General features: G+C 34.0%; 1 protein-coding gene across 2 annotated transcripts in view; it reads left to right on the forward strand.

Moving 5' to 3' along the window:
• ADGB (androglobin) overlaps positions 1-16,600 on the forward strand; it is a 104,881-nt gene that overhangs the window by 69,001 nt on the left and 19,280 nt on the right. For both annotated transcript variants that reach the window (XM_030268170.4, XM_072927050.1), the window contains 6 exons: positions 4,532-4,720; positions 6,074-6,167; positions 7,669-7,803; positions 8,605-8,758; positions 11,841-12,028; positions 13,522-13,706. In XM_030268170.4, the coding sequence (XP_030124030.4) occupies positions 4,532-4,720; positions 6,074-6,167; positions 7,669-7,803; positions 8,605-8,758; positions 11,841-12,028; positions 13,522-13,706 (945 nt within the window). The remainder of the gene's footprint in view (positions 1-4,531; positions 4,721-6,073; positions 6,168-7,668; positions 7,804-8,604; positions 8,759-11,840; positions 12,029-13,521; positions 13,707-16,600) is intronic.

The raw sequence follows: 16,600 nt of genomic DNA on the forward strand, positions 1-16,600 counted from the left end.
GCATTTAATTTACCAATAAAAGCCTTATGTATATAGTTTCATATCACAACAGAAAAATAATTTATTTGATTGGTGGGATGAGACATGATCACTATTTGAAGGCTTTTTATGGGGACTTAGCTTTTTATTTGTCTATTGTGAACTTATAGAATAAAGTGTTTCTACTTGATCAAACAAAATGAAACTAACTTTCTTTTGATTAGTCAGTTTATTCTGGAAAATTAGTATAAAAAACTGAATTCAAATGTAAACAAATATCTTTACTGACAGAATGTTGTAATACTTTTGTCCTTTTAAGAAAACACTTAAAGCATGTATACTTGTCTCTCTTTACTGGGAACTTTCCTGTGAATCTGAAGGTTATTCTTCCTGTGAGACATCAGGTACTTTTCAGAGAATTGCATCCCATGACAACAGTATGTTGCAAGGGTCAGCATATTGACATTTATCAAACCACTTAAAGTAAACAACACCTGTCACATTTTTAAAATATGACTGTGCTACTGATTTCTGCTTTCCAAAAAAAGCCCCTTAAACACTTGTCAGCATTAGAAGACATTTTTTAAATAGATTTGAATAATTAGCACAGTTGACAGGTTGTAGCAAGGATCTCATATAAATTACTAAAGTATGAGATCCACTGTGACAGAATAGTTTTTAGGAGTTGGGCAGTGAATCAGAAAAGTGGAATAAATATATGTAAAAAGAAAGTTCTGTTTCAGTTTTGTTTCTTCCAGTGTCCAGTATATCCTTTTAAATTATTTGCTTTTCTAAAATTAAATTACGAGAGTTCCCTATTGGACTGGAAAGGTAGTTGTTTCCCTTTTGTTTTATTGATACTGGACATTTTTTGACCTTTATTGATATTTTGCCCTGCTTAATAAAGGTTTCTTTGGAGTAAATGAATGCTTTTGTTCAGGTTCCATCCAGAAACCTAAAGAAATAAAGCATAAACAAAGTGAACTGTCAGGGAAAAATAGGTAGGTAGCAGGAAATACCAGCTGAAAACTGCATTCTAGAAAGGCCTTGAAGGATTGGCATCAGCTGAATGCCCTGCCCCCACATTAGCGCTGCTGCATTGTCAGGGTAGTTGCTCAGGACCTGAGGTTATAATCGTTTGGAACCTAACAGACATCAGTGTAAACTACCATAACAGATGAATTAATTATTTTTGTCATCTAGGTCTGCAAGTATATCAGGTCAAATGTGAGCTTTTTGTTGAAACAGCACCTCTATTTTATATTGGCATATTAATTTTTCACTGTGTGCTGAATTAATCTCAAGATTTAGCAAGGGCAAGGATATTATGATTTACTGCAGTTAGTCATCATGCCTACAAAGGTTTCTGAGAAGTCATCCTGAAAATGATCTAGTCATATTTATTTGACTGCCAAGTATCATCCATCCCCAAGGAGCAATTAGTAGAAGAGCCACAAGAAACAAGTGGAAGACTGTGCCATGTGAACATATGAAAAAAAGATGGAAGTATCTGAAGCTGAGTGCTTCCCCATGGCATGGCTCTTCTATTGCATTCTGGGCGGAGAGTGAATAAAGGGGCCCTGCACAACTTTGGGCAATCATGAGATACTGAATTTACAGAAGTATGTGATGTTTCCTGGGAAAGGAAGCATATCAGGATGCCAGCCTGCTCTCTGTTGTACATGTTCTTTGTTTACCTTGTCCTGGTTTCATTGGGCCCAATAGTGAGCCAGTGGAGGTCTGATTTTCAAGAGTCTCAATGACTTAACAGTCATTTAAGAACATTTCAGGGGCTAAATTTCTTTCTCATGGATAAATTCCAACTTTGAAGTTGGAAGTGGAGTGCCTTTTGTGTACAGTTCTCTTAAAACCTTCTGGTCTGAAATTTTATCTAGAAGTCAAGCTGTTCTTGATAAGCTTATCTTGACTGTGAAACTGTATTTGGAAAGTCCTGCTCAGTTCTTTTTCAGAACAAGCTTCTCTCCTCCAGAAACATAGATTAAGATGATTGATTATACAGTTGTGTTGTGTTGCATTGTGTGACTGAAAAGAGAATTCTGAATATTTGTTTTTTCTTGCACTTTGGATTTGAACTTGAGTTCCAGTAATGCGGGAGCAAAGGTTTGACATTATTTGGTTGAATATGTAAAATACCTCTTGAGTACATGCAAAATACTCCTTTTTCAAAAAAATCATTCCTGCATTGCCTTCAGGAACTGCAGTGATTTTATGGTGAGCAGTGTCTTGCTAGGCTGCTTTGAAAGCTTCAGTTTTATTACTAGCACAGTGTCTTCTGATTAACAGCTAAGGTGTGTCAGAGATTTTTGACAAATCTGTGCAATTATAATATCAAATTTGAAACATCCATTAGTTCAATAGTGATGGACTTACAGCATTCACTAGTTCAAGATTGATTGATTCAAAGCATTTCACAGTATACATTTCTCTGCTTATAAGAAAAAACATTAAGAAATGTTAAGTAGAAAAAGCCTTGAAAGATCAGAATATTTAATTATGACTTCATTATTTTCTCTTAAATGTTGCAAAGAAAAATATTTTTGTTCTTATGACATTGTTTAAAAAATTTAGATCAAAAAAAAACCTCCTTAGGAATATTTACTTTACGAATATATACTCATAATATTTGGGGTTTGGCCTGATCTGACAGTTTCTATAAATTAGAATTGATTTTTGTGTGATAGTCCATACAAATTTTTTATATTTCTGTTTTCAGAAACAGCTTAACATTTAACTAACTTACTGTATATCCATATATTCTTTCTCCTCACAAATGAAATGTTTTATTTCTAGAGTTATGGATATTTAATTCTAGTTATAGAGCCCACCAGTGGATGAAGTTTTTTGCTGGTGCACAGGGCAACACCATACCAATTCTTTTTGTATTTACTTTTCTGTTTTATTGATTTCTGCTCCATTTTAGGATATTCTTATCTAGGAGGTCAATCTGTGTATATGTGTTCACATTTATAACACTCTTACTTTATAATACATTATTCTGCTTTATATGAGGAATGTAGGCTCTGCTGCAGAAATAATTTTTCTGAGCCAAAGCACGAGCTGAAAATCAAAATCTATTTCCCTTCCATGAAGACAGTGATTAGTGGGTCAGAAGTCATCTTGTCACTGGGTTATTTAATTGTAAACTAGACAAGTTTGTAGATAGAACAAATTAATTTTGAAGTGTGTTACAGTGATTAATGAATGGGAGAACCAAAACCTTTCCAGAGATGCACAGACAGAACACATTTTAGAACGTGTTAAATTCCAGTTGGATATTAGGAAAACTTTTTTCACTATGAGGTCAGTCAAAAATTGGAAAATAATGCCCACTTAAATTAGGGAATCTCCATTGTTATGGACGTATTAAAAAATGGACTGGACATTTATTCAAGAACAGGAGAAACCTGTTCTAAATTCATCTGGCTTTGGATGTGGGATTGGACCAGATGACCTTCAGTGGTCCACTCAAGTCTGTGTTATTCTGTGATTGAGTATATGTGTCTGTTTCATAAAAGTGGTTGTGCCATTCATATTGTTGACTTCTAATGTGGTTTCTAATGAAGTGGGGTTGTGTAATCTTCCAGTCCCCAAGCATTAAAGAAGCTTTCTAGGATTTGGAAATGCAATACTGACAAGAAATGATGGTTTGAGAAACAACCAGATTTAGCAATATTGAGTAAAAGTGACTGATTGAAATGTGTGATCTGGCTGATGAAAGCAATATCTTAAGATAGCTTGTTTGCCTGCAATGCTGTCTACATTTTTCAAACAGATTCCTCTTCTTTTTGTTTATTGGTACTTCGTTTTGCAGCATTGTTTCCTTCCTATCAAGCTGTCTTGCTCCCTTTTTTCCATATGTGTGCAGTCCCAAACTACCCCTCTGGCACTGGGCCCTGGGAGTGTTGCTCCCCAAACCCTTCCCTAAGTCCTGGTGCTGCTGGCTTTCAGGATGCTAATTTCTAGGCAACAATGCCTTCAAACACCTCTTTGCTAACCTGTCAATACCCACTAATTTCTGTTGCACTTTGAAACTACTTGGTAACATAAAGTCAGTCAGATAAATGAACTCTCCCTTCATCATAGAACTTGCCCTTATTCTGTGGCTCCTTTGTGAGGGTTAAACAAAATGTTTTGTTGATCAACACTGGTGTTGAAATTATTAGTTAATAATTACCAGATTGAGAGACAAAAGTAATCAAAATCTTGTGAAGCTGTGCACAGAGTCAGGCTTTAGTGTATCAAATCCTCTTGGTTCATGTTTGGAAGAACATTTTGAAATTACAGTAGGAGATGTGATTTTTAAAAATGTCCTGCAATAGCTGTCCATGGAGAGAAAAATTAAATTATTTGATGTTTGTAATTAGCAAAGTAGCTGATATTTTGACTTTGTGTAATTATGCAGTATATTTTCTCCAACTTATGGTAAAAAACAAAAAATGAAAGAGTGATATTTTCATCATAGAAGATTTATGCTTGAAATCTGTCTCTTGCTGTTTTGTTTTTATTTCTTTTCTTTTAAAATTTGTTACAGGCAGCAACAGGACTTCCAGCTTTGTTGATGTTACTCATTCTTCCAATCCTTCAGAGAGCAGTGAGGAGAAATCCCTTAGTAGTTGTGAGAATCAAACTCCCACATCTGAAGAAGAGGCAGCAGCTCTGAAAATTCAAGCCATCTGGCGAGGGACCTATATTAGGAAAATATTGAAGAGCAGAGAACCAGGTGTGTCATTTAAAAATGCCTTTCAAAAATGTTTCATACTTCATCTTACTAAAATATTCACTGTAAAGAGTTTTTTACTAATTAATATCTAGGTAAAATTAACTGAAACTAATGAAATAGAACTTGTAATTCTCTTAAGTACACCTAACCACTCAGTTAGCCCATATTATACAAAAAAGTATCTGAAAGATATACCTGCCTAGATTTGCATAGATACTAAACCAGAATTTATATTAATGTATATTTAGGTCAGATCTGAGCTAAATGTTAGGGATTTTTTCTGGAAATGTAAAGGAAATCATAAAAGAACCTAAGTATCGTAATGAGTAATCAGTGGAACACACACAGTATCAGTCTAAATCTGTCCTCCAAGGACACTGTACTAATACTATCCATCATTCTTGTGCATATAGATAGAGGAATCTTGCGTAGCAGTTCAGGACTTGTAGCATATTTCCTATTCAGCAATTGTATTATCTCAGCTGGAATACTGTGTCCAAGTGCAGTGTCCACTGTCCAGGAAGAAATAAAGATAACAACCACAAAATTCTGAGTCGAGTTGTAAGGATTGGGATTAAATATAGGCCCTGTACTTAAAGGTTCTTAGTTTGTAATTTCAGAAAGACCAGATTAGAAAAGACTTTGCTATAGTTTTAAGTGTCCTTTGGCTGATATCAAAAGTTTAACAAGAACATCTTTAGTCTGAGATTCAAAATTTGTGGCTTGAATCCGGATACATTCAAGTTAGAAAAGTGACATTTATTTTTAAAAGGATAAGGTATGTATTGGAATAAACCAAGATTTGTATTGTTCTACTGAAAACTTGAAAATTAGTCTAAGTCTTCATCGGTATTCTATGTACAGAAGCAGACACCTTGAGATGACAACACATCCTGTTATGTGAGTTATACAGCACGGATGAAGTGAATTAACCATTGGAGCTGCCTAATTCTTTTCCTGTTAGCTACACAGATAGTTTAGGTGCACCCCTATTCCCTGCCTGGTATCTGCAGATGAAAACATCTGGGAGTTAAATAGCATATTCTCTGAGGACAGAGATTGCCAAATATCACTACAACATGTTATAGGGAAAAAACTGTAAATTGGAGAAAATATTGATCACATAATTTTTGCAGTTGTAGATGTGCTGAAAAGTACAAAGATGGTGATGAATGGAATATACTCTGTCAAAGAAAAAGACGTTTTCAGCTCAGTGAGACTGCTGTAAAACACCTAATAAATAAGGCAATTTACTTGTGCCAGTGATTTTTTTCAGAAGTATTTGGCAGGTGTAAATTTAGAAAAATAGCAAATTTGGATGTTACATTTTATAACCTCTTTTATTATCTCTAGGTACAAAAGAAAACACTGATGTTGAAGAAACTTTGAAAAACTTGTGGACTATGATTGAGTTAAATTTTGAACAGTGTGCTGTAACGTTGTTAAGGTAAACATGGAATAAATCAAACTATTTTATTTCAGGCAGTTGTCATGCTCTATATACTAAATATATAAAGTATATACTAAATATATGCTATGCTTTATTCTGTGTACCCTACATGAGTAAAATATAATTTTTAGATATGTTACAATTTTTTTCTGATTTTTTTTTAAATCTAAAATATTTCCTTTTGCACGTATTTAATTTTTTTAGTATTTGGTAGGCTGATTCCATAAGTATAAAACTGATTCCTTAGTTAAGCAGCTAACCAGCTGATTTAAGGAAACTTTTTGATTTGTGCTATCTGTTAAGCAATCCTGATTGACTGTAGAAAGAAGATAACTTTACTATGTAATTGTATACAGTTTATTATCTCAACAGGGACTTTTTCGTAGCACTTGCTTGAAGTAGATGTATTTCTAGATAGTAGAAATGTAGTAGGTGTATTTCTATGCTTTCCCTGATATTTTATTACAGCTTTTGGAAAGATGGCTATTCTAATTTCAAGTGTTCATTAAGTCATTTGCAAGCCTAATATTATCTGGGGATCACATATTTCCATTAAGTCCTCCAAAAAACTTTCTGCAAGTGTTCACACAACTGATCTAGCTATAAATCAGTTCTTCCAGGGGTGAGAAGTGAAAACTGGCAGTAATTACTGCCTGTGGATATAAATCCCCACTCCTTATAACCAGCAATTTGAGCAATACTCACACCAGGTATAATTTCATTTCACCTTTTAGTGTTTCTGATCTTGTAAAGCCTATGTACATTGATGGGATCAGGACTCTGCAACCACAGCCTTATTACAAATATTAGCCATCTATTTTATATTTGTCGCATTTCTTCATCAGCAAATATGAGATGCAGTTTTTAGCCTGCCTTCAGACTTATAAAACTTATGAGGTTCATAGGCAATGTCCTGAGGGATACATTTGAGTGTTAAAATCATGCTAATGTGCTTGTGCTTTTTTTTTTTTTTTTTTTTTTTTTTTAACAGCTAACCGATTTCCATTTAGCATAACAATCTAACACCTTGGCCAATAAGTTTTGCTTTTATTCCTTTGTTGTTCCAAAAAGTTTTAAAACTAAATGAAGGATTTTGATCTCCTAATGATTCCACAGCTTTAAGATGGCAACTTACTATAAAGTGAAGTTATGCTAACTGATATTCATTTAAAAAAATGAAAAAGAAAGAGGTAAAATTTTGTAGAAGTTTGGGATATTAGAAGCAGCTACAGTCACAGGTAGACTGATGGATAGGAATAAGTGTATGTATTTGCCATGAGGTCTGAAAGACCTGATCCCTCCATCATTTTTTTTTTTTATTTAAGTGTGAACAAGACTACTAGAGATACATTAGTAACACATTTTATGTTGTTTTACCTTCATGCACAAAGAAGTGCTCTTCATGATCAGCATAAGTAAAAGTTAGCATATATATATATATATATATATATGCCATCCTGATTAGATTGAAGTATTTATCTTGTTTTCTGCTTTCCAGAGAAATATTTAAAATAAATTGTAATTCAATTGAAAAGTTTCCTTGTTATGAAGATGAATGGTGTAAGATGTATTTCACCGAATATGAAGTAACATATGCAGATCAACCACCAAATGCCTGGTTTCTGGTTTTCAGGTGAGTTTCACAGAGCCCTTAGAACTCTTATGGGGGAGTAGTAAAACACTCTGGTTTTTCACTAACCTGCTTAAAAACCTGTCTGCTTTCCTTAAATTCTGGCATGTACTTGTTCTGGCTTGTGCTGGCATAGAGTTAATTTTCTTCTTAATTTCTTCTTCATTTTCTTCCTAGTAGCTGGTAGAGTGCAATGTATTTGGATTTAGTTTGATAACAATATTGATAACACACTCATGTTTTGGTCGTTGAGTGCATACCCCAAGCAAAGGACTTTTCAGTGTTTCACATTCTGCCAGTGAGGAGGTGCACAAAAATTTGGGAGGAATCACAGCCAGCACAGCTGTCCTGAAGTGGCCAAAGGGATGTTCCATACCAGAGAATGTCACATTCGGTGTATAAACTGGGGGATGATTGCCTGAAAGGGGACTGATCGCTGCTCAGGAACAGGCTGGGCATTGGTCAGTGGGTGGACACCAGTTGTATTGATCATCATTCATTTCTTTTGTTACTGTTCTGGTTCTGTTATGCCTCTCCCTCTCCTAATCATTAAAAATATTCATACTACTAGAATATTTATTAGTATATATTTTTTTTCTGTTGTTAAACTGCTCTTAAAGCAAGATTTATATTTTCTTTCAGATTCTTTCCCTCAGGTAGGTTGAATGTGAGGAGTGACTGAGCAGCTGCATTGTACTTAATTGCTGGCTGGGGTTAAACCATGGCAATATTCTTTGCTTTGTATTGCACATATCCTTTTATTTGGGAAGATAATTATGATATAATTTAATTTTTATTTTTTAGAGAAATATTTATTGTCCCAGAAGACATGTTTATATTGACAAATGTGTTTACTACTATCCCTTCCTGTAGACTACATGTTCTTGATAATGACACACAGGAGGAAATTCCACATGCCTTTTTCAAAGTGACACCTCATGTTTATCCCAAAAACAAGGTAAATGCAAGAAGTTGTTGTGAAAAGTGTAATTTTAAAAATAATAACAAATGCCCAAATTCTGTGAAAATTTTTAGCTGTGTCATAGTGTTCTACTTAAAAGCACACACTTCTTTATTAGCAAGTTTGAAAAGAGACCATCAGTGATCTACTGTGTTGAATATTTATTAGTCAGCTTTTGATTATTCTTTCCTCTGTACTCTTTCCAGCTGCTGTTGTTTTGGGCTTTTTTTTCCTGTTCATCATGCATAACACTGAGCACAGTAAACTTTGTGCCAGTGTTTAACTTGTGGTCATAAAATTTTGCATAAGGAACTATAAGGACATGTATTTTCTTCCCATGGGTACAGCACAGTAGCCTCTGTGATTCTGTCAATTACTAATGAAAATGGCCCTTTTCATTGGATTCCTGCTCTTCCCTGTTGAAGAAGTCCTCTCTTAAACCCACAGTTTTGTTACTATTTGCTAAACTAATGGTTGATATTTTGTAATATTAAATGTGGTTTATAGCAGTAAAGAGTGATTTTTAGAGTATTAAAGCAGAATTGTGCAGGCATGCTGTATTTTTCTACTTGTTCTTTTTGCATTTCTCAGTCACTGAGTTCTCGAGTTCCTCAGTAAAGATATAACCTTATGCTTTACAATTTAGCTTGTTTCTTCCCATTTCCAAATAGCTGATTATTGTTTCAGTGGATCTGCACATGCTCTTGAAAGCTCTATTGATGCTTTGACAAGACATTTGTAATTAGTAAACACAATGGTATTATTTTAATCTGTTACATTTTTTGTAACAGTATTTTGTAAAAAATAGTCAACAATGTCATGATAGTCATCAAGCAAGAAATTATTCAGTATGCCTGAATTCTGAACTGTCAGTATTATTACATAAAAAGTCATTTAAAAAAAATACACTTACCAGTTCTGCCTCCAAACTATGACTTAGCAATTTACAACAGAAATAAAAAGGGATTCTGTCAACAGATACTGTTACGCTGCTGCAGAGACACTTCTGGAACACATTAAAGTTCATTTCAGAATGATTGACAATAAAGATAAAATCTGTACACTAGCAATAAAATCTGTCTTCTTTTTGCAGACTTTACAACCTAGATGGAAATTGGGTACTTGCTAGCATTATTTGGATTCTTCAGGTTGCATTAAAATTTTTTTGTGTGGTTTTTTTCTACTCCGGATACAGTTGAATTTGTTTTAGTTCTTGGTGGTGGTTTTTTTTTTTTTTTTAATTCTACTCTATTATTCACAAGTCTTTTGAACAGATTGTAGAAAAGGATAGAGATAATCACTCAAGCTTCAGCTGACCTACATAGATAAGAGTTTAAGAAATCATCACTACCACCATATATAGTCTAGAAAATAGAAGTCTATTTGAGCAAGGACACTGCTCAGTTATTTCTCTTGACTAGACATAGAAGGACACAAGGGATTCATCTTACTTTGCCATTAAGTTAATTTCGGTGGTATATTAGAAAACAATCCTTTCTGATTCTAGAGACAGTGAATTATAACAGGATATCTAAGTAAGTAGTGAAGCCTTTTGAAGGTTATTTATGAGACATACATTTAATGGGGTTGTTGACATCTGTTTTCTTATTTCTTAGTAGTGACTTGATCCTCTCACCAGACACAAAATTCAGTTATTGTGCTTTCTAGTTGCTTGTAGTATTCACAAAGTGCTCACTCAAACAAACTTTTGGTCCTCAGTCTGAATTTTCTGAATATTTTTAGTGAACATTAAGATTGTATAACATTAGCTTTATAGATAGGTATCAAAGAGAAATGGTGAGAATTTGTTCTTCTCATGCATCCCATGCTGTCAAAAAGCAGTTAAATATCTGGCTAAGTCCTTCTCTGATTCCAGGTATACTTGATAGGAACAGAGGGGCTTGTGAGTCTGTGCTTAACTAGATGTTTAAATAAGTGAGTTCTCCTGAATGGTTACTCTGAGTGGTTGCTATTACTTTGTGGTGATTAAAGGTTGTAAAGTGCCTTACTGCTACAGTTGCACAAATTGGAATAATGAATAATTTATTTTACTTTCATTATAAAAATTCAGTATTCATAGAGCCACAGCCCTGGATTATTGGATAGTTCTGAAATCACAACCCTATTTATTATAAGGATTTTTAAACAAAGCTCTTTTTGCTGGTAAATGCTGATTTCTTTAAATGCAATTTAGAAGAGGACTGAAAGAAATAGAGCCTTTCAAAGAATTTTCATTTGGACTATTTCTGCGCTGGAACATGAAATTTTAATATTGAAATAGGGAGTTAGTAGGGCTAGTTAGACTACATGAAAAAGGGACTTAATTCTGAGTTCCCCTGCAACATTACACGTGGCCATTTCACTCCTTCTATCCCTTTTTCTTGCCTCTGCCTTTCAAGTATTCACATTCATATTGCCTTCATTTCCACAAATAAAAGTTAATCAAAGTTTGAATCTTTTTATGTTATATCCTAGCTCATCATATACCTATTCTCAGGATTCATAAAGAGCACCTAAATCTGCATCAGCCTTATTAGTTGTGTGTCACATTTTTTTTACTATTTTTTACTTGATTTTTCTAATACTAGAAATATTTTTTCTTAATATATTAATAAAAATAAGATTAATATCTTGTCATTTCATGCTATATCTGCAGTGGCATTATTAAATTAGGGTAGATGTTAATTTGAAGACTGACGTAATCTGATCTCTAAATTTCCACACAGCAAACTCATCCGCTCCTACATTCACACTGCCTAAGCATGAAGGAGCATTTTAAATCATCAAATAATTTGGTTAGAAAATGACTTTGGTTGTATCTGTCCCTAAAACAACCTGCCATCTTTCCAGTTGGATGAAATTGGATTTGACTTGCCATGTAACTTGTTGCCAAATATAAATTACTAAAATAAGAGGTGCTCCGTAAGTTAGAATAGACTGGAGTTATAAGATTCTTGCTGATGAAGGACATCTTATTATATCAATAAGTGTAATGGACAAAAAGTGTGTTGCATGTAGTCTTAGAGTGCCTTTTGAGTAGTGTTACTGCCATGTAAAAATGACTTTTTTCCCCTTTCAGAAAGGATACACTTTTGTGGCTGAAGCCCACACTGATAACCAACCTGTGGCAGGTGGCAAATGGAAGCTCCGCTTCATCAGCTCCCACAGTGCCCTTCCAGTTCTCTCTCGTGCAGCTGTAAATAATACCTATTCTACTCTACAGTTTAAGGAGTATTACATACCCAACAAAGAGTTCCTACTGTTTAGGTAAATACTGAGAGAGGAATGAATACATTCTGGGTTTTATATCGGTCATCCCTACCAGAAAAATGTGTTCTTTCCTCTTTCTTTGAAGGGGAGAATATTGATGCAAATATCTGAATGTTATGGGCTATCTAATTAACATTTGATTGAAAGTGTTATTTCAGAAATATTGCCAATACTTAATGAAGAAGAGGTGTGAAGTACACAGACTGTAACTTGAAAATCAAAATTCAGTGTTTTGCATTTCTGTAAGCTCTGTCTTATCCATATGCCAATTATTGAAATTCCATACTACTTTTGGGGAATAAACACATATTAAAACATGTTTTTTCTCAATATATCAGACCAATTTCCATCTTTCAATGTTGGCAAAAAAATTTATTTATGTTTTGTTTTAGCATGCTGATTCTTTTAGGAGAATATATTTAACAAATGTGATTTAGTTTTTATTAATTATTTTTAATTAATTAAAGTTCTTTAAAATCCATTCTGAGTTCAGAACTGACCATTCCTAAATTGCTATACTTCAGTTTTTTCACAAAGACCTACACATTGCACTAAAACAGGCCCTGTGCTTAGAGCTGATTAAATGTGTATATTTTCAAGGTTAATTCTAAAACATTTTCTCTTGATTCCTGAAAGCTTTTTCAATATTTCAAACCAACTGATTATTCTTGGGATACAAGTCTCTTTAAGAGAGGAGGCAGTTTAAATATAATCAAAGAAAGCACATAATGGAAACAAAACAAATGCACTAAGATTTTGTAAGCACTCTCTGGATGATTTTCATTCTTTCCCCTCTCCTGATATTACCAATCTTAAAAAAAAAACCAAACGTATTTTTAGCTCCAAATGTGCCAAAGTCCAGGTGATGGATTTTTTGTCTGTTTTTATTTCTTTGCTTGTTTGGTGAGATTAGTCATAACAATTTGAATTTATGGACAAAAATCATACAATGCATAAATAAATGGGTTGCAACATAATAACTATTGAACTATTTGAATTATTTGAACATAACAATTATTTGAATTTTGTCCTCGGAATCTAATTCAACTGGTTTTTAATGCCACAGTCTTTTAAGCTGACCAAAGTAACTACTGCTATCAAAGGATGTATCCCTGCCTTTTTGAAAGCAAATAATTTTTCCCCCCCGCCCCAGGTACTTTAGTAATGATACAGTTCCTTAGTCTGACTAAAGATATTCAACAAAAAAAGGACAGTAGGCAGTCAAATGTCAATTTGGACATTTTATAAGGCAATAAAAAAAAAAATAGCTAGACCACCCAATTTTTCAGCAGCAGCACTTGCTTTTTTTGTTGATTCACTGCATTAAACTTCACTACAGGAAGCTTAGCCACCAGATTCCAGGAAAACAGTTGATTTGTAACTCAATTTTAAGTGTTTGCTTCCAGTTCAGCACAACATTTAGGTACTTTCATAAAAAGAATGATCAGGTATAGTTGATTATATTGCTATATTTTTTTCCTCCTCTCTAGGTATTTTGTAAAGGTCAGAGCACCACATACTGCTACATTGCAGGTACAAACCTCTAATTCAGACGTGCTCATTAAACTACAAGTCCTAGATAATGAGAAGGAAATTACAAGTATCATTGGAAAGGGCAATGCAGTCATCCCAGTTTTTAATTTCTGGAGTAATCAATCACTTCTGAGCTCCCAGTGTAAGTATTGCATGCCATATTTAATAATTTTATTCACTGTAGGATATACATTCTTACAGTAACTGTAGATTATAATGGAAAATACTATTTTTCCCTACTCTTTTCACTAACCTTTCATTCACTGTTCAAAACCAATAAGTACAATTGAATGAGGTACATAATTCTTAGACATATTTTCAACAATGGACTCTGTAGTGCTCAGGTAATTTTAAACAAAAATTAAGTGCCATCTGCCTGTCTCCATTATACTTCTTTTATACTTAATTGATTTTAGAGGCAACTGCCATGCCATCTTCTTTGATAATCTACATTTGTTTTCCTGTTTTCTATATGTTTCACTTCTAAATCAAACGATTCCATTTCATTTGTGTGCTATTTTGAATTATTCATTATACTTGTGTTTCAGTTTTACAATTAATTCTTCATAAGAATTACAAGTTTGCTAAAATAAAGCAGATGTTTATAAGCCAACAAGTCTGCTACTGTACTCTCCAGCAAGACTACTACGCACAAGTTATGTAAGATATTAAAGTCTTCAGTCCTTCTATGAAAACTTCTAAATAATAACTCTTCTATAAATCTGAGTTTGCCTATTTAAGCATATTGAGAACCCAAGGCAAAGACAAATTGTTCAATACTGGATTATTGCTTTGCTAAAGCCCAGAATAGCGTTATATTTCTTCTGCTCACCTCCACTCTTTTAAACTCTGGAGTTTCCAAACATGATCCTTTAGCATAATGTGCAATATGAAATTCCAATGCTTTATGGGAAAAAAATTAATTTAATAGTATTTATGAAACAGCTTGATTCTGTCTCAACTGCACTTTGTTATTACCAGAAATATAAAAAAAAATTTAATCCTATGGAGACCATGCTCTTAAAATGTCATTCATCCAATGAAAATATTAGGTTTTTAAAGGAAGTCAGAGAAAACCTGTCATGATTCTGTCTGAGTTACCAAGATAATCAGTAGCTATTTTTGGTTAATGGTTTTGGGATGTGAAAGTGGTCTAGTAAACTTAATGGTAGACTGGTGGAAATAGAAAGAGGAAAGTATAAAATAGCTCAGCTTAGGATCAACATAACAGTAATGGCAGTAAGTCACCAAGTTACTTTTTGTAAAGTGAAGGAGAAACTTTGTTTCAGGAGACTGTCTCCTTGCAAAGGTGATAGTCTGAAGACTGAAATAAGTTAAAAGGCACAATCAAGTGACAGAGAAGAGAAATTAATTTCACCAAATGCTGAAAGGGAGAGGATGGGGCAAAATAACTAGAAGTGGTGTTTTGGTTTTGCCAGTCTACCAGGACACATGTGTGAGAACTTTGCAAAATATCCTCAGAAAGCAGACACAAACATTCTAGCTCTAATGTGCAATGATACAAATAATTTCTGCTAATTTGAAATTATTTTAATCCACTTTGGATTATTTGGTGAAATGCCTGATACATTAACCTGGTTGAAAATAGGAGGGTTTTTGAATCAGGGTCTATTTAGCAGTGGTAGCCCTAAAATCCTGTTATGATTTTAGGCCATATTTGAAGTTGAAATGAATATTCTGATGCTCATTAAGTGTGTGTGAGTATACAGAGAGTTGCCATTTTGGATGAATGACTATGAAGCTGTTACTGTTTATTGGGGTTTTTTTACTATTATATTTCTATGACACTAGACCAACGGGCCTTAACAGTGAAGTTCTTTTCCTATTAATATGCATCCTGTATATCACGAAGATACTTCGTGTAGAATCTTTCATAGTATCCAAATTAAATGAAAATATTGGGAAATGTACTCAGTAGAACCAATATGAGAGTATTGTATTACCCAGTCTACTGAGTGTCTCTAGGTTCAGTAGGCTTTTGATCTATGGCATTGTAAAAGCATGTTTCTTTGGTCAAACGTGTTTTATGGCGTGTACAATAACAATATAGAAACACTCAGAAATACTGATTCGAAGTTCAGGTGAAGATTCGGACAACTGACATTGAATGCAACAAGATTCCTTCTGTAAAAAATGTGTTTTCTCAGAATAAGAATAAACAAAACACTGCTATACTATACCACTGGCACCAACCTTGTTAGTTAAGCCACATACAATTCCTAAATTTGACACTTATTCACTACCACACATGTTCTGCCTCTCAGGGCAGATCACTGTGTTGCCAGAATTCTCTTAAGTGACATTATTGCACAACCATCACCAATAAAACATTATCTCCCTGCCCACCCACGACCTGTTAATTCATCTCCAGTCACAGCTGTTCTATTAATGTCTTTTACAGCTCAAAAACTACATTAAACCAACTGATTTTGAATACATTTACCTCTTCTGAGATGTAGCATATTACTTGGATCTTGAACATTTGCTTGACAAGAAAGGACTTACATATTGACACGCAGGTTGCAACCACTGTTTGTTTTGTTGATACAAGCACAGCAGTTGCCTAAGTACAGATGGGCAAGTGAATGCTCACAATCCTTTTATTTTCCACAGTAACAGTCTGATAAAATCCTGTTAAGAAGTATAAAAATATCTTTCAGATATTTGTTTGAATATGGAAGTGAGGTAGGTAGAAGTTTCTTCTATCCAGAGCTTAGGAAAACCAAAAGTGACATATAGTTTTGTATGTAGTAAGACAAAAACTTAGTGTTCCAGCTCCACCTGGTGACCATTGCGAAAATTATTGGCTATGTCTGTATTTTGGGGAGCTTTTCCAAGTGATCTTTCCTGCAAAGGAAGCAGATTGACTCTTATGGAGGATTCCACCATTCTGAGAGGAATTATCTACATGGCAGGATCTTCCTCTGGGAAAATCTTTATAGAATTGTTCAATACTCAAGCTCTTCAGGCTTAGGAGAGAGAGAAGAGGAGAATAGTGATGCATTCATGAAAACC

Source organism: Taeniopygia guttata, chromosome 3 (genome assembly GCF_048771995.1).
Source record: "Taeniopygia guttata chromosome 3, bTaeGut7.mat, whole genome shotgun sequence".
Taxonomy (NCBI): Eukaryota; Metazoa; Chordata; class Aves; order Passeriformes; family Estrildidae; genus Taeniopygia; species Taeniopygia guttata.